The sequence below is a fragment of the Anomaloglossus baeobatrachus genome, chromosome 4, assembly GCF_048569485.1.
Source record: "Anomaloglossus baeobatrachus isolate aAnoBae1 chromosome 4, aAnoBae1.hap1, whole genome shotgun sequence".
In the NCBI taxonomy this organism is placed as follows: domain Eukaryota; kingdom Metazoa; phylum Chordata; class Amphibia; order Anura; family Aromobatidae; genus Anomaloglossus; species Anomaloglossus baeobatrachus.
In genome coordinates this window covers 520,445,437-520,464,093 of record NC_134356.1, presented here as the reverse complement: position 1 = coordinate 520,464,093, position 18,657 = coordinate 520,445,437, and the positions used below count along the sequence as shown (strand labels likewise).

At 50.5% G+C, this 18,657-nt stretch overlaps 1 protein-coding gene across 1 annotated transcript in view; it reads right to left on the bottom strand.

Moving 5' to 3' along the window:
* Positions 1-208: 208 nt before the first annotated feature.
* The window catches only part of PDIA3 (protein disulfide isomerase family A member 3), a 40,496-nt gene continuing 22,047 nt past the window's right edge, over positions 209-18,657 (bottom strand). Inside the window, exons 7-13 of the mRNA XM_075345884.1 lie at positions 13,169-13,294; positions 12,841-13,023; positions 12,361-12,469; positions 11,265-11,393; positions 9,667-9,746; positions 8,159-8,216; positions 209-656 (exon numbers count right to left, since the gene is read on the bottom strand). Of these exons, the coding sequence (XP_075201999.1) occupies positions 546-656; positions 8,159-8,216; positions 9,667-9,746; positions 11,265-11,393; positions 12,361-12,469; positions 12,841-13,023; positions 13,169-13,294 (796 nt within the window). The 3' untranslated portion in view covers positions 209-545. The remainder of the gene's footprint in view (positions 657-8,158; positions 8,217-9,666; positions 9,747-11,264; positions 11,394-12,360; positions 12,470-12,840; positions 13,024-13,168; positions 13,295-18,657) is intronic.

Here is an 18,657-nt window from a genome sequence, read left to right as displayed (position 1 = left end):
GGAAGTGACTCATGTTAGCTACAGGCGTCATCACATGACCCTGTGCTACCATGGCAACCACCGAAAGTCAGTACGTCATGGGTCGTTAAGGGGTTAAAGACAGACATGTTATGGGTCAAGTGCCATTATTTAGCAATGGAGGAGATTTCCATGTCAGACCATCAGACAATGAGCCCTCAAACAGCAGGAAAAATTAGTCAAACAATAATTAAGGTGGGGGGGTGTTTATTGTCGAATCAGTTTCAAATGTACAAAAGAAATAAAAAAGAAAAAAGGGTAACAAAACAAAATTCCGAATTTCAGAGCCCCCACCCTACCCCATCCCTCCCAACCTAGATGGAAAAGTGGTGCCCCCTCTTGACAAGCCACAGATTCATAGGTCCTTGGATCTTTCCAGCAGTGCATCTAAGAAATGTTTAATTTCAACCGACAGATTCCCTTCAGGAAAGTGTTGCTTCAGTGTCCACAATGTTGTGTTCCCATTAATTCCCAGTAATGTCAGAATGACAACCCCAAACTGCATAAAGGCTGCTTTGACACAATATTTATAGTTCTTCTTTCTTCTTCTTTTTGGGCTTTTCATCATCTTTCACTATTGGAGGGTTTGTAGCCTCCTTCTTCAAGTAGCTGAGGAAGTCACTAACCTCTCTGCCACCCTACAACCAGAAAGGCACACATTAGTGAATTAGTAATCAATGTTATCAGACAGGACAAGAAAGAAATCCGGGCACATCCCGAACTGACCCAACATCTCATTGGGGAAATATATATTATGAGCCTGAATGATTCCTTAGCAGGTAACTAGTGTCCGGCTATCCAGATTTCACTACTAAAATGTCCAGGCAGTCTAAGTAATGTGGTCTTCAATGATTAAACGGAAACTTGTCATGTCCCTTATGCTTTCTGACCTACAAGCAGGGTGATGTGTGGCCTAGTAACCCCTTCCTGCCCATCCCTGTGTTGTAATATTATGTAATATGAAAGTAATAAAATGTTTTATTCCTTACATGTTTCCTATGTAACAACAGCGTCAACATCGCCCAGTGGGCCTTTGTATGCTTTCTGCAGTATCAAGCCCCTGTAGGTGTGATACCATGGATTAATATGAGCAACGTCACCATCAGCTCCTTGAGATCCCACGCATGCGCACTTCTCATTCCCGCAGCCTTTTTTATCCGGGTGCTTGCTTGTTGGCTTCAGACGCGCACTGTGCGTGATCAGAAGATTCCTGTGGTTCCGACCATGCACAGTGCGCGTCAGAAGCCGACAAGCAAGCACCCAGATAAACAAGGCTATGGGAATGTCAAGCCCGGGATCTCAAGGAGCGGCCGGTGACGTCACTCATGTAAATCCATGGTATCACGCCCACAGGGGCGTGATATCACGGAAAGCATGCAAACACCCATGGGGCGATGTGACGCCCATGGAGCTACAGCCTCTGATCATTTACATAGGGAGCACGTAAGAGATCTATTATATATAAAATATACATATAATATACAATATACATTCACATTACACAATATTACAACACAGGGATGGGTAGGAAGGGGTTGCTAGGCCACACATCACCCTGCTTGTAGATCAGAACGCATATGGGACCTGACAGGTTCCCCTTAAGTAGTGAAGGAAGGCTGTTATGTTTGCAGTCAGTTTGATGTGTATGGGCAGGTTTAGGTTACGTTGACACAGTATTTTGTGATGAATAGGTTCTATAGAAGATTCATTTCAAGAGACACATCAAATACAGCATGAATACGCATACTAATAACAAAACACACACACACACACACACACACACACACACACACACACACACACACTTTTAGAATAATAAATTATTTAACAACAAGGACGTGACAACATGTCCGAGGCAAAATCCTTATGGTATCCACTCCACACTTGACAATTAAAGAAGGGAATTTTGTTACTTACCGTAAATTCCTTTTCTTCTAGCTCTTATTGGGAGACCCAGACGATTGGGGTATAGCTACTGCCCTCTGGAGGCCACACAAAGCACTACATTAAAAGTGCAAGGCCCCTCCCCCTCTGGCTATACCCCCCCCGTGGTATCACGGGTTCTCCAGTTTTAGTGCCAAAGCAAGAAGGAGGAAGCCAATAACTGGTTTAAACAAATTAACTCCGAATAACATTGGAGAACTGAAAAACCGTTCAACATGAACAACATGTGTACCCGCAAACAACAAAAAAACATCCCGAAGGACAACAGGGCGGGTGCTGGGTCTCCCAATAAGAGCTAGAAGAAAAGGAATTTACGGTAAGTAACAAAATTCCCTTCTTCTTCAGCGCTCTATTGGGAGACCCAGACGATTGGGACGTCCAAAAGCTGTCCCTGGGTGGGTAAATAAATACCTCATGTTAGAGCTGCAAAACAGCCCTCCCCTACGGGGGTGTCACTGCCGCCTGCAGGACTCTTCTACCTAAGCTGGCATCCGCCGAAGCATAGGTATGCACCTGATAATGCTTGGTGAAAGTGTGCAGACTGGACCAGGTAGCTGCCTGGCACACCTGTTGAGCCGAAGCCTGGTGACGTAATGCCCAGGACGCACCCACGGCTCTGGTTGAGTGGGCTTTTAGCCCTGAAGGAACCGGAAGCCCCGCAGAACGGTAGGCCTCTAGAATTGGTTCTTTGATCCATCGAGCCAGGGTGGCTTTAGAAGCCTGCAACCCCTTGCGCGGACCAGCGACAAGGACAAAAAGTGCATCGGCACGGCGTATGGGCGCCGTGCGGGAAATGTAGATTCTGAGTGCTCTCACCAGATCTAGCAAACGTAAGTCCTTTTCATACCGGTGAACCGGATGAGGGCAAAAAGAAGGCAAGGAAATATCCTGATTAAGATGAAAAGAGGATACGACCTTAGGAAGAAACTCCGGAATGGGGCGCAGCACAACCTTGTCCTGGTGGAACACCAGGAAGGGAGCCTTGGATGACAGAGCTGCCAGCTCAGACACTCGCCGAAGCGATGTGATCGCAACAAGAAACGCCACTTTCTGCGACAGCCGAGAAAAGGAAACTTCCTTCAGAGGCTCGAAGGGCGGCTTCTGGAGAGCAACTAGTACCCTGTTCAGATCCCATGGATCTAACGGTCGCTTGTACGGGGGCACAATATGACAGACCCCCTGCAGGAACGTGCGCACCTTAGACAGACGTGCTAGACGCTTCTGAAAAAACACGGATAGTGCCGAAACTTGCCCTTTAAGGGAGCTGAGCGACAAGCCCTTTTCTAACCCCGATTGCAGGAAGGAAAGAAACTTGGGTAATGCAAATGGCCAGGGAGACACTCCCTGAGCCGAGCACCAGGATAAGAAAATCTTCCACGTTCTGTGGTAGATCTTAGCAGAATTCGACTTTCTAGCTTGTCTCATTGTGGCAACCACTCCTTGAGATAATCCTGCAGATGCTAGGATCCAGGACTCAATGGCCACACAGTCAGGTTCAGGGCCGCAGAATTCTGATGGAAAAACGGCCCTTGGGACAGTAAGTCTGGTCGGTCTGGCAGTGACCACGGTCGACCGATCGTGAGATGCCACAGATCCGGATACCACGACCTCCTCGGCCAGTTTGGAGCGACGAGTATGATGCGGCTGCACTCGGATCTGATCTTGCGTAGCACTCTGGGCAAGAGCGCCAGAGGCGGAAACACGTAAGGGAGCTGAAACTGCGACCAATCTTGAACCAAGGCGTCTGCCGCCAGAGCTCTTTGATCGCGCGACCTCGCCATGAATGCCGGGACCTTGTTGTTGTGCCGGGATGCCATTAGGTCGACGTCCGGCACTCCCCAGCGGCGACAGATTTCCTGAAACACGTCCGGGTGAAGGGACCATTCCCCTGCGTCCATGCCCTGGCGACTGAGGAAGTCTGCTTCCCAGTTTTCTACGCCTGGGATGTGAACCGCGGATATGGTGGATGCTCTGTCCTCCACCCACATTAGAATGCGCCGGACTTCTTGGAAGGCTTGCCGACTGCGCGTCCCTCCTTGGTGGTTGATGTATGCCACCGCTGTGGAGTTGTCCGATTGGATTCGGATCTGCTTTCCTTCCAGCCACTGCTGGAAGGCTAGTAGGGCAAGATACACTGCTCTGATTTCCAGAACATTGATCTGAAGGGTGGACTCCTGCGGAGTCCACGTCCCCTGAGCCCTGTGGTGGAGAAACACTGCTCCCCACCCCGACAGACTCGCATCTGTCGTAACTACTGCCCAGGATGGGGGCAGGAAGGATCTTCCCTGAGATAATGAGGTGGGAAGGAGCCACCATTGTAGAGAGTCCTTGGCCGTCTGGGAAAGCGAGACTTTCCTGTCCAGGGACGTTGACTTCCCGTCCCATTGGCGGAGAATGTCCCATTGAAGTGGGCGCAGATGAAACTGCGCAAAGGGAACTGCTTCCATGGCTGCCACCATCTTCCCTAGGAAATGCATGAGGCGCCGCAAGGGATGCAACTGGCCCTGCAGGAGAGATTGCACCCCTGTCTGTAATGACCGCTGCTTGTTCAGCGGCAGCTTCACTATCGCTGCTAGAGTATGAAACTCCATGCCAAGATACGTTAGTGACTGAGTCGGTGATAGGATCGACTTTGGAAAGTTGATGATCCATCCGAAAGACTGTAGAGTCTCCAGCGTAGCATTCAGGCTGTGCTGACATGCCTCCTGAGAGGGAGCTTTGACCAATAAGTCGTCTAGGTAAGGGATCACCGAGTGTCCCTGAGAGTGCAAGACTGCTACCACCGCCGCCATGACCTTGGTGAAGACCCGTGGGGCTGTCGCCAGACCAAATGGAAGAGGTACGAACTGAAAATGGTCGTCTCCTATCACAAAACGTAGAAAACGTTGATGTTCTGTAGCAATTGGCACGTGGAGATAAGCATCTTTGATGTCTATTGAGGCAAGGAAGTCTCCTCTGGACATTGAGGCAATGACAGAGCGGAGGGTTTCCATCCGGAACCTCCTGGCGTGCACATGTTTGTTGAGCCGTTTTAGGTCCAGAACAGGACGGAACGAGCCGTCCTTTTTTGGAACCACAAAGAGATTGGAGTAAAACCCTTGCCCTTGTTCCTGAGGAGGGACTGGGATCACCACTCCTTCCGCTTTTAGGGAATCCACCGCTTGCAACAGAGCATCTGCTCGGTCTGGATGTGGGGAGGTTCTGAAGAACCGAGCTGGAGGACGAGAATTGAACTCGATTCTGTACCCGCGAGACAAAATGTCCGTCACCCACCGGTCTTTGACCTGTGACATCCAAATGCCGGAAAAGCGGGAGAGCCTGCCCCCGACCGGCGATGCGGAGGGGGGGGGCTGGAAGTCATGAGGTAGCCGCTTTGGAAGCGGTACCTCCATTTGCTTTCTTGGGGCGTGTGTGAGTCCGCCACGAATCTGAGTTTCTTTGCGTCCTCTGAGTCCCTTTGGACGAGGTAAATGGAGTCTTGCCCGAACCTCGAAAGGACTGAAACCTCTGCTGCCACTTTTTCTGCTGAGGTTTGGATGTTCTGGGTTGTGGTAAAGAGGAGTCTTTACCCTTGGACTGCTTAATGATGTCAGCCAATGGCTCGCCAAACAGTCTATCTCTAGACAAAGGCAAACTGGTTAAACATTTTTTGGAACCAGCATCTGCTTTCCAGTCCTTTAACCACAAGGCTCTGCGCAAAACTACCGAATTGGCGGACGCCATTGAGGTGCGACTGGTAGATTCTAGGACCGCATTGATAGCGTAAGACGCAAACGCCGACATCTGCGTGGTAAGGTGCGCCACTTGCGGCACTGCTGGATGCATGATAGCATCCACTTTTGCTAAGCCGGCTGAAATAGCCTGGAGTGCCCATACGGCTGCGAATGCCGGAGCAAACGACGCGCCGATAGCTTCATAGACAGATTTTAACCAAAGGTCCATCTGTCTGTCATTGGCATCTTTAAGTGAAGCGCCATCCTCCACTGCAACTATGGATCTAGCTGCAAGTTTGGAAATCGGGGGGTCTACCTTTGGACACTGTGTCCAGCGCTTGACCACCTCAGGGGGGAAAGGGAAACGCGTATCTTTAGATCGTTTAGAGAAACGCCTTTCTGGGTGAGCGTCGTGCTTCTGGATTGATTCTCTGAAGTCAGAGTGATCTAACAAAGCACTCAATTTACGCTTGGGATAAAGGAAACGAAACTTCTCCTGCTCCGCAGCCGCCTCTTCTGCTGAAGGGGCTGGGGGAGAAATATCCAACAGCCTATTGATGGCTGAGATAAGGTCGTTTACCATGGCATCCCCATCCGGGGTATCCAGGTTGAGAGGGGTTCCAGGAGTGGATTCCTGATCACTCTCATCAGACACATCACAGGGAGACTGATTGCGCTGAGACCCTGAGCAGTGTGAAGACGTCGAGGGTCTTTCCCAGCGAGCTCGCTTAGGGTGGCTGGGGCCATCATCTGAGTCATAATCCTCGGCCTGTGAAGCCGGGGACCCCCCTGTGGGCTGGATACATTCCAAGAAAGGGGGACCTGAGGACAGAGGCCTCGCCGTGCCCAGAGACTGAGCCCCATGCATAGATTGCAAGGTTTCAAGGATTTTTGCCATAGACACAGACATATTATCTGCAAAAACTGCAAAGTCTGTCCCTGTCACCGGGGCAGAACCTACAAGCGTCTCAGCCTGGGTCGCTACCTCTCCTGACTCCGGCTGGCGAAGCAGCACCGGGTCGGAGCATTGCACACAATGGGGGTCATCGGAGCCTGCTGGTAGATTAGCCCCACATGCAGCACACGCAGTATACACAGCCCTTTTTGCCTTGGCCGCCTTGCGTTTTGAGGATGACATGTTGCTGCTTCCACAGAGCGATCTGGGATATGCAGCCAGAAGCGCACCTCACAGTGCAAGAAATACAATATCTATATATCTGTACACAGTACACTGATACACAGTGAGGCACTAGAGGGACCAGCACAGAAAAATCGCTTACCGCCCGCTTAAAAAGCGGGTGTGTGGTCGCCAGATAGCCCCTAGTCCAGGTCTCCCAGAGCCTTGCGTCCTTCCTCCAGCCAGGCATGCATGTAATGGCTGCCGGCGTCTCGAGAGAGGAAGGGGGGCGGGCCCTGGGCGTTCCTGGCCAAGAGCGGGAAGCCTGCTTCCCTCTGTGCCAAGTGAGAGGGCTGGAGCATGTAAATCAGGCTCCAGCCCTCGTCGCTGCTAGCGAACAGCGTCTCTCCCCTACCCTGATTGACAGGGTGGGGGCGGGAACGAATCGGAGTTGCCGGCGTCCTAGGCCCAAAAAGCCGGGGACTAAATTTATAACCGCCGCCGCCGTAAAAGCGCGGACGGCGGATCCCCGGCGCACCACAAGTCACAGCAGCGCCGCCCGGTCCAGAGGGGGTCGGCGCTGCGTTCCCATACACAAAAAAAGTCCCCCAGTAATCTGTAGGGACACCAACTCCACGTTGCGGTCCCCGGCGCACTACAACACCCAGCCAGCCCGGAGTGTGTCTGTGCCTGCCGGGGACACAGAGTACCTGTATGATGCAGGGCCTGTCCCTGATCGTACTCCTGCTCCGAATCCATCAGGTTCTAATGGGTCTGTGGATGGAGCCCGGCGTCAGAGCTGAGAGGCCGGCAGGATCCCACTTCCACAGAGCCCTACCAGGGGATGTGGAAGGAAAACAGCATGTCAGGCTCCAGCCCTGTACCAGCAATAGGTACCTCAACCTTACAACACCATCCAGGGGTGAGAAGGGAGCATGCTGGGGACACTATATGTGTCCTCTTTTCTTCCATCCGAAATAGTCAGCAGCTACTGCTGACTAAAATCTGTGGAGCTATGCATGGAATGTCTGACCTCCTTCGCACACAAAGCTAAAACTGGAGAACCCGTGATACCACGGGGGGGGTATAGCCAGAGGGGGAGGGGCCTTGCACTTTTAATGTAGTGCTTTGTGTGGCCTCCAGAGGGCAGTAGCTATACCCCAATCGTCTGGGTCTCCCAATAGAGCGCTGAAGAAAAAGACTGCACAGCACAGCCGCGCCCCCTCCAAACTGCGGAGTGCGTTTTCTGGCCTGCATTGCTCTTTAGCTCTGATCGCACCCTCACATGACTTGTTGGCCACTGCCTGAAACCAAAATGAGAAGCTGTCCAACTTCGTGGTTATGTAATTTCAGTTTGTGAACTCACCTCATATCTCTTTGGACTTTGCTTACTTCCAGCTGGTGCAAAGAAAATCGTGGGGAACCTGAAAAAATACAAAGCTCTTAAACAAAAACCCACAAACACAACATACGCTATTATACACTTTAGTATATGCAGAGTTTTTCAGCCCATTTTTTTTTTTTATACTGAAAACACACCCCCTCCGCTTATACAAGTGAGAGTCCCACAAAATACATAAAATCTTCTCACCTGTCTCCTCCGTTCCTCCGGTGCCCTCTTACCCGCTTTTTGATGACAGCAGGCACAGACCCCCTCGGTGATCGCAGCCTGTACACTGCACAGGACAGCCACTGCAGTCCTCACTTTATTATAGTTGAATGCTTTGTGGCGCCTACAGCAGCAGTGGTGACGTGCACCGGCTGCAATCATCGAGGAGTACGTGTGCCAGCGATCTGCAAGAAGCTGGTAAGAGGGGACCGTAGGAATGGAGGACAGGTGAGAATATATTTTTTTTTGTGTATGTGAACAATGGCATAATAGGGGACAAGAAGGGGACAGAAATGAGGACACTACTACAGGGGACAAGGAAGGGCACATTACATTTTATTGGTATATATTTTATCAGTAGCTGCTGCATTTCCCACCCTAGGCTTATACTATAGTCAATACGTTTTCCCAGGTTTTTCTGGTAAAATTAGGGGCCTCGGTTTATACTCGAGTATATATGGTAACTAGAATATTACTATCACTGAAGGGGCTTTAAAAATACTTCTTTATAAAGGGGGTCAATTGTACTTAAACTTTTATTATCACCAATATATTTGCCTAAGGCAGGCTTTGCACGTTGCGACATCGCAAGCCGATGCTGCGATGTCGCACGCGATGTCCCCGCCCCCGTCGCAGGTACGATATCTTGTGATAGCTGGCGTAGCGAAAATTATCGCTACGCCAGCTTCACATGCACTCACCTGTCCTGCGACCGTCGCTTTGGCCGGCGACCCGCCTCCTTCCTAAGGGGGCGGGTCGTGCAGCGTCATAGCGACGTCACACGGCAGGCGGCCAATAGCGGCGGAGATGAGCAGGATGTAAACATCCCGCCCACCTCCTTCCTTCCGTATAGCCGCCGGCGGCAGGTAAGGTGAAGTTCCTCGCTCCTGCGGCGTAACACACAGCGATGTGCGCTGCCGCAGGAACGAGGAACAGCATCGTACCATCGCTGCAGTAAAATTATGGAAAAGTCGGAGCTTGCAACGATGATACGATAACGACGCTTTTGCGCTCGATCGTATCATCTAGAATTTACAACGATGTCGAAAGTGACGCCGGATGTGCGTCACTTTCGATTTGACCCCACCGACATCGCACGTGTGATGTTGCAACGTGCAAAGCCGCCCTAAGGATTGGTGAGAGCACGGTGGTGGCAGCCCACCATTTCTTTTATTTTATGTGGATAGCTTTAGTATCGTAACAAAGACAAAAACAAAAAAAAAAAATCCATTAAGCTCTGGTGGTTTCAGACAAACATTACTTACCCTCTGACTTCATAGTAAGAAGGCACATCGTTAGCAGTGGCATCCATCTTGGCAATAACAATGTTTGGATCATCGCCCAGCTATGGAACAAACAAAAAGAATATAGCTATTGTAAAGACATTAGTCAGGAAAGAAACCCTTCTTTGGGAGTTTATTTCTTTGCAAATGGTGGTGCAAGTTTTACACTTGGTGCAAATTCCCATTAAGGCACCAATATATCCAAATGGTACCCTTCTGCAAAGTTTCTGCTGATACCAGTAGAATGCAGAAGATAACTCGTCCACACAGGTTTTTTTTTTTGCCATCAGTCACAATCTGTCAAATTTTGAAAACAACGGATCTGGCGATTGTTGCCGCTGGATCCGTATTTTTCTCATCGACTTGTATTAGCAGCAGATGGTCTCGTGTTTGATCCGCCGAAAAATGTCTGTCCGTCAGACGGAGACAACGGCCAAAGTAACATTTTTTGTGCACGCAGGAAACAAAAAAAAAAAAAAAAAAAAAAGACGGATCCGTCACCGTCTGTCATTTGGTAGAATGGAAGCCTATGGGCGCAGGATCCTGTATCATCCGTCAAATGACGGAATCCCGCCCCCAACTAGATGGATCCATCGAAAAAATGATCCGTCGCATCAGTTTAGCCACAATCTGCGACTGATCCGTTGAGAAAACAAATTGTGACTGAAGGGAAACAACTAATGTGTGAAAGGGGCCTTAGCAGTCACCAAGGACATACAGAAAGATCAAAAGTGGTGAGGTTTAAGAAAGGTGACACAATAGGTTTTGTTTTTCTCTGATCCATTTAAGACAGGAAAGAAAAAAAAACAAAACCCCAAAAAAAAAAAAACAAAAAAAAACAGTAGTGCATGTGCAGCACCTGGCCTGCCCCTTCAACCAGTTTAGATAAATGATCACATACATTGGAATAATGTTTTAGCTGTCTAGATATACTTTAATAAGTTTAGAATTAGCCTTAATTGTCAAAATCCTTTTGTCTTAGGCTAGGTTCACATTTCCGTTGTTTATGATCAGTCACAATCCCCCACTCTGATAAACAATGCAATCCGTTTGGCAGATTTCGTTGTTTCCCATAGACTTATATGAGCGGCGGATTGTGACTGATGACGCTGCATTGCATCCTCCGCCCAACTGATCAGTTGTTCCAGACTGTCGGGCGGCAGGAACGCAGCATGTAACTTTTTTGAGCAGCGGAATCCTTTTGATTTCGCTGTGCATGCTCTCTCGGCGGCCGAACAATTAGCTGATCACCCGGCGGCCGGCTTCTGTGAGCGATCAGCTGATCACCAGCTGACCGCTCACAGAAGCCAGATCTCCCGGCCGCCGGCTTTTGAGAGCGATCAGTCACTCTCAAAAGCCACCAGTCGGGAGATCAGCTGATCGCTCACGGAAACCAGCCGCCGGCTATTGTGAACAATCACTCGTTTTACAACGGAATCCAGTTTCTCATGACAATGAATTCCAATTCTTGTCACCTGTTGTACAACGCATCATCAGTCACAAGCGTCAAGCAACACATGTGACTGATCATAAACAACGGAAATGTGAACCTAGCTTTAGAAGTGAGCACTCAGGCATACCTTCTCTCCCAGCTCCTTGTATTTGGGTTCCAGGTTTTTGCAGTGTCCACACCATGGAGCATAGAACTCAATTAGAACATCCTTGCGCTCATCATTTACTATTTCATCAAAGTTTTCAGCTACAACCACCTAAGAAAGTCAAACGGGAAAAAAAAAAAAATTAGAAGTTTCAGCATGATCCTTTAGTAGAACAATTGAATTATGAGGGCAGTTTTTCCAACCTTGAATGACAGAAATGGAGTGTTAAGAGAGATGGCAGTGTCCAGTAGATATCATTGTATTAAAAGCAAATCTGTCCATCAGGTTTTTGCTATGTAATCTGAGAACAGCTGATGTAGATGTTAGAACACTGAATTCAGCAAAGTGTCACTTTTTAAGGTACCGTCACACATAACGAGATCGCTAGCGAGATCGCAGATGAGTCACCGTTTGGTGACGCAGTAGCGATCCCGTTAGCGATCTTGTTATGTGTGACACCTACCAGCGATCAGGCCCCTGCTGTGAGATCTCTAGTCGTTGCAGAATGGTCCAGGCCATTTTCTTCAAAGGCGATGTCCTGCTGGGCAGCACGCATCGCTGTGTTTGACACTGTGTGACAGGGTTACAGTGACTGCTGAGATCGTTATACAGGTCGCTACTGCGATCTGTATTGTTCTGCATCGCTGGTAAGATCTGACTGTGACATCTCACCTGCGACCTCCCAGCGACTTACCTGCGATCCCTATCAGGTCGCATCGTTTTCTGGATCGCTGGTAAGTCGTTGTGTGTGACTGGGCCTTTAGACTGGGTGCTGTTTACATATAATGAAGGTTTTATCACAAGGTGATAATTACTGCCTGGGCTAGGTCTCCTTGCTTGCTAGACTGACTGCCAGCGCAGTAAATTATAATGACTAAAAAGTCCAGGTTAGACTGAAAACATGATTTGTGCACAAATTCTCCACTATATAAAGTAGTTTTACTCCAGAAAACAGTCATTCACTGCTTGATGAAGTCGGCCCAATAACCATTCCTTCACCCAATCTTACTTTAGACTTCGGCACTTTCCAAACTGATGCATGCCCAAGACTCATTCAGGTTGTTCTTGCCGCTCTTACCTTGACTGGGCCATCATTGCTTTGAGGAACAGGCTCAGACTTCATGTATTTCTTCAGCTGACCATCAAAGTAGTTTTGCAGGAATCGCTCCAGTGCCTTTCCATCACGACTAGTAGAGAGGAATCAAAAGACAATACTTAAGGCCCTGTCACACACAGAGATAAATCTGCGGCAGATCTGTGGTTGCAGTGAAATTGTGGACAATCAGTGCCAGGTTTGTGGCTGTGTACAAATGGAACAATATGTCCATGATTTCACTGCAACCACAGATCTGCCAAAGATTTATCTCTGTGTGTGACAGGGCCTTTACTCAAAATGAAGATTTCCTTATGGAGTGGGTGTAATGAGGAAGAGGGGGGGGGGGGGGTTGGAAGCACAGATTTAATAAATTTATAGCCTGTCCAGACAATATGATGCCAGGAAGGGGACTTCTTGGCTTGACCAGGCGGTACACTATTGTATAGTAGACTGTATACTTACGTGAACTCCTCCTGCATGGCGTATTTATCTCCTTTGGCGTTTTTAATTCCAACAACAGGAACATCTCCGGCGCTGGCATCCAAACCAAATTCAGTCACTTCATGGGCAAAGCCTTTGCGGTTAGCAACGGCAAAACTGAGTTGGTGTCCAGCATCCAGGAACTTCTTTGCCACCATCATTACTCTAGAATTAATATACAATGTGATAAGCTTGGTTGCCTATAAACATTACTATGTCAGTGTCATAAATAACAGTACGGATTTCATCGCAAGATTGCAAGTTGCAGAGTCAGGATGAAAACCTACAAAACTAATGAAAACGCAGTCACCTGTTTCTCCAGTAGTTGGAGCCTTTGGGATTCTTCTCATAGTCCACATCATAATAGGCCACAAGCAGATCCTTTCCTTGGATTAATTCCCTGTTGTCTTCATTCATGTGGGGGCAGATACCAAATCTATATCAATCAAATAAGCAGTTAGAGACCTTTTCCATCTCCATTCTATGCAAGCCACCGCCCTGAAATATAATGCACTTTACAATATCTAGGTGCCGGTTAGATCCTATAAGAATATTAGATATATAACAAAGCAAGCAGATTGGGTTTAATTTCATGGCTCACACTCAAAAGCATTTATACCAGAAGAAGGGAATTTTGTTTACTTACCGTAAATTCCTTTTCTTCTATCTCCTATTGGGAGACCCAGACAATTGGGTGTATAGCTTCTGCCTCCGGAGGCCACACAAAGTATTACACTTTAAAAGTGTAACCCCTCCCCTCTGCCTATACACCCTCCCGTGCATCACGGGCTCCTCAGTTTTGGTGCAAAAGCAGGAAGGAGGAAACTTATAAATTGGTCTAAGGTAAATTCAATCCGAAGGATGTTCGGAGAACTGAAAACCATGAACCAAAAGAACAATTCAACATGAACAACATGTGTACACAAAAGAACAACCAGCCCGAAGGGAACAGGGGCGGGTGCTGGGTCTCCCAATAGGAGCTAGAAGAAAAGGAATTTACGGTAAGTAAACAAAATTCCCTTCTTTGTCGCTCCATTGGAGACCCAGACAATTGGGACGTCCAAAAGCAGTCCCTGGGTGGGTAAAAGAATACCTCGATAAAAAGAGCCGAAAACGGCCCCCCTCTTACAGGTGGGCAACCGCCGCCTGAAGGACTCGCCTACCTAGACTGGCGTCTGCCGAAGCATAGGTATGCACCTGATAGTGTTTCGTGAAAGTGTGCAGACTAGACCAGGTAGCTGCCTGACACACCTGCTGAGCCGTAGCCTGGTGTCGCAATGCCCAGGACGCACCCACGGCTCTGGTAGAATGGGCTTTCAGCCCTGAAGGAATCGGAAGCCCAGAAGAACGGCAGGCTTCAAGAATCGGTTCCTTGATCCACCGAGCCAAGGTTGACTTGGAAGCCTGCGAACCCTTACGCTGGCCAGCGACAAGGACAAAGAGCGCATCTGAACGGCGCAGGGGTGCCGTGCGAGACACGTAGAACCGGAGTGCCCTCACTAGATCTAATGAGTGCAAATCCTTTTCACATTTGTGAATTGGATTAGGGCAAAATGAAGGTAAGGAGATATCCTGATTGAGATGAAAAGGGGATACCACCTTAGGGAGAAATTCCGGGACAGGACGCAGAACCACCTTATCCTGGTGAAAAACCAGGAAGGGGGCTTTGCATGACAGCGCTGCAAGCTCCGACACTCTTCGGAGTGATGTAACTGCCACTAGAAATGCCACCTTCTGCGAAAGACGTGATAAAGAAACATCCCGCAGCGGCTCGAAAGGTGGTTTCTGAAGAGCCGTTAGCACCCTGTTAAGGTCCCAGGGTTCCAGCGGACGCTTGTATGGTGGGACTATGTGGCAAACTCCCTGCAGGAACGTGCGGACCTGCGGAAGCCTGGCCAGGCGCTTTTGAAAAAATACGGAGAGCGCAGATACTTGTCCCTTGAGAGAGCCGAGTGACAAACCCTTGTCCATTCCGGATTGAAGGAATGAAAGAAAAGTGGGTAAGGCAAACGGCCAGGGAGAAAAACCATTATCAGAGCACCAGGATAAGAAGATCCGCCAAGATCTGTAATAGATCTTGGCGGACGTTGGTTTCCTGGCCTGTCTCATAGTGGCAATGACATCCTGAGATAATCCTGAAGACGACTGAGAAAATCTGCTTCCCAGTTTTCTACGCCCTGGATGTACACGGCGGAGATCGTGGAGGCTGTGGCTTCCACCCACTGCAGAATCCGCCTGACTTCCTGGAAGGCTTGACGACTGCGCGTGCCTCCCTGATGGTTGATGTATGCGACGGCCGTGGCGTTGTCCGACTGTATACGGATCTGTCTGCCCTCCAGCCACCGATGGAAGGCCAATAAGGCTAGATACACTGCCCTTATCTCCAGAACATTGATCTGAAGGGAGGACTCTACCGGAGTCCAGGTTCCCTGAGCCCTGTGGTGGCGGAAAACCGCTCCCCACCCTGACAGGCTCGTGTCCGTGGTGACCACAGCCCAGGTTGGGGGTAGGAAGGATCTTCCTTGCGATAAAGAATTGGGACAGAGCCACCACTGAAGAAACGTCTTGGTTGCAAGGGACAGACGTTCCTGTCGAGGGAAGTCGACCTCCTGTCCCATTTGCGGAGAATGTCCCATTGGAGTGGCCGCAGATGGAATTGCGCGAACGGCACTGCCTCCATCGCTGCCACCATCTTCCCCAGGAAGTGCATGAGGCGCCTCAAGGGGTATGACTGACCCCGAAGAAGAGATTGTATCCCTGCCTGCAGGGACAGCTGTTTGTCCAGCGGTAGCTTGACTACCGCTGACTGTGTATGAAACTCCATCCCGAGGTAAGTCAGTGATTGGGTCGGTGTCAACTGGGATTTTGGGAAGTTGATTATCCACCCGAACTGCTGGAGTCGCCAGAGCGACTGTAAGGCTGTGTTGACACGCCGCCCGAGAAGGTGCCCTGACTAGGAGATCGTCTAAGTAGGGAATCACCGAGTGGCCCTGAGAGTGTAGGACCGCCACTACGGATGCCATGACCTTGGTGAACACCCATGGGGCTGTCGCCAGGCCGAAAGGCAATGCCACGAACTGAAGGTGCTCGTTCCCGATGGTGAAACGCAAGAAGCGTTGATGTTCGGGTGCGATCGGAACATGGAGATAAGCATCCTTGATGTCGATCGATGCTAGGAAGTCTCCTTGTGACATCGAGGCGATGACCGAGCGGAGAGATTCCATCCGAAACCGTCTGGTGCTCACATGTCTGTTGAGCAATTTGAGGTCCAGAACGGGGCGGAATGATCCGTCCTTCTTTGGCACCACGAACAAGTTGGAGTAAAAGCCGCGACCATGTTCCTGAGGGGGAACCGGATCACAACTCCCTCTGTTTTCAGAGTGGCCACTGCCTGAAAAAGTGCGTCGGCCCGAGCGGGGGGCGGAGAGGTTCTGAAGAAACGAGTCTGAGGACGAGAGCTGAACTCTATCCTGTAACCGTGAGACAGAATGTCTCTCACCCATCGGTCTTTAACATGTGGCCACCAGGCGTCGCAAAAGCGGGAGAGCCTGCCACCGACCGAGGATGCGGTTCGGGGATGCCGAGAGTCATGAGGAGGCCGCCTTGGAGGCAGTGCCTCCGGCGGCCTTTTGGGGGCGTGACTTAGACCGCCACGTATAGGAGTTCCTCTGGCCTTTCTCCGGCCTGTTGGACGAAGAGGACTGGGGCTTGGCGGAGGGACGAAAGGACCGAAACCTCGATTGAATTTTCCGTTGCTGAGGTCTCTTAGGTTTGGACTGGGGTAAGGAGGAGTCCTTTCCCTTGGATTCCTTAATAATCTCATCCAATCGTTCGCCAAACAATCGGTCGCCAGAAAACGGCAAACCGGTTAAGAACCTCTTGGAGGCCGAGTCTGCCTTCCATTCGCGCAGCCACATGGCCCTGCGGACTGCCACAGAATTAGCGGATGCCACCGCTGTACGGCTAGCAGAGTCTAGGACTGCGTTCATGGCGTAGGAAGAAAAAGCTGTCGCTTGAGAAGTCAGACGCAACCTGTGGAGCAGAATTACGTGTGACTGCATTAATCTCAGCCAGACAAGCTGAGATAGCTTGTAGTGCCCACACGGCTGCAAAGGCCGGGGCAAAGGACGCGCCCGTGGCTTCAAAAATGGATTTCACCAGGAGCTCTGCCTGTCAGTGGCATCCTTCAGCGATGAGCCATCTGCCACCGATACTACAGATCTAGCCGCCAATCTAGAGACTGGAGGATCCACCTTGGGGCACTGAGCCCAACCCTTAACTACGTCAGAGGGGAAGGGGTAACGTGTGTCAGTAAGGCGCTTAGTAAAGCGCTTATCCGGAACCGCTCTGGGCTTCTGGACAGCATCTCTGAAGTTAGAGTGATCGAAAAACGCAGTCCGTGTACGTTTGGGGAACCGAAACTGGTGTTTCTCCTGCTGAGAAGCCGACTCCTCTACAGGTGGAGGCGGGGGGAGACAGATATAACACCTGGTTAATGGACGAGATAAGATCATTAACTAAGGCGTCCCCTTCAGGTGTATCAAGATTGAGAGCAACGTCAGGTTCAGAGCCCTGAGCTGCGACGTCCGCCTCGTCCTCCAGAGAGTCCTCGGGCTGGGAACCCGAACAGCGTGAAGAAGTCGGGGAAGATTCCCAGCGAGCCCGCTTAGTCAGTCTGGGACTGAGATCCGGGCAGGAGTCCTCCGCGTGGGACCTAGGGCCCAACCTGGGAGCGCGCTTCGGCGCGGACCGAGAGGGGCCTGGAGGCGACGATCTAACGGGGACCGGGGCCTGTGTAAGGACCGGTCTGGACTGCAAAGCTTCTAGCAGCTTGGCAGACCATTTGTCCATAGACTGAGCCATGGATTGCGAAAGTGACTCAGTTTCTCAGCAAACGCAGCAAACTCTGTCCCTGCCGCCTGGACAGGGGGAGCAGGGGGGTCTACATGAGCCGAGGGGCCCACTAGTGACCGAGGCTCCGGCTGAGCAAGCGAAACAGGGGTTGAACATTGCTCACAGTGAGGGTAGGTGGAACCCGCAGGTAACATAGCCGCACAAGAGGTACAGGTCGCAAAAAAACCCTGTGCCTTAGCACCTTTGCTCCTTGTGGACGACATGCTGTTGTCTCCTAGGAGAGTGATCACTGAGGGTATATGGGAAGGGGTATACAGCCCGACCGAACAGAAATATGTATATAAATACGTATCTATTCCGGCACCCTGGGGGGGGGACCAGCACCGGGTGACCGGTGTGGCTTACCGACCGCTAAAAAGCGAGTGTGTGTCCTCCAGATTCCCTGCCTTAGGTCTCCCAGAGCTGCAGAGCTCTTCTCTGATAATTCTCCACCGGCAGAATGCCAAAAACATGGCTGCCGGAGCTCTCAGGGGAGGAGTGGAGCCGTGGGCGGTGCTAGAAAAGTGCGGGAATCTGGGGTCCCCACAGTGATCAGTGAGGGGGGAGGAAACATACAGGATGCTCCGGCCCTCACAGCCGACGTCAGGCTGGCCGTCCCGCCCTTACCCCTGACAGGCAGGCCCGGGGGCGGGATTTTTGCTACTAGGCCGCGATGAAGCCGGGGACTAAATTTAAGACCGCGGCCGACAAGCAGGCTCGGTCGGCGCGGAAGTCCGCTGGTCTTCAGAAATCAGCAGCTGCTGCAGCGTCCGGGAATAAGGCGCTCCATGCACAGTCCCCATGGGGACACAGAGTACCTTATAGATGCAGGGCCCGATCCCTGAGGAAGAATAGACTCCTGTCCAGCAGATTCCCACAGGGGCTGCGGAGGGAGCCCGGTCCCAG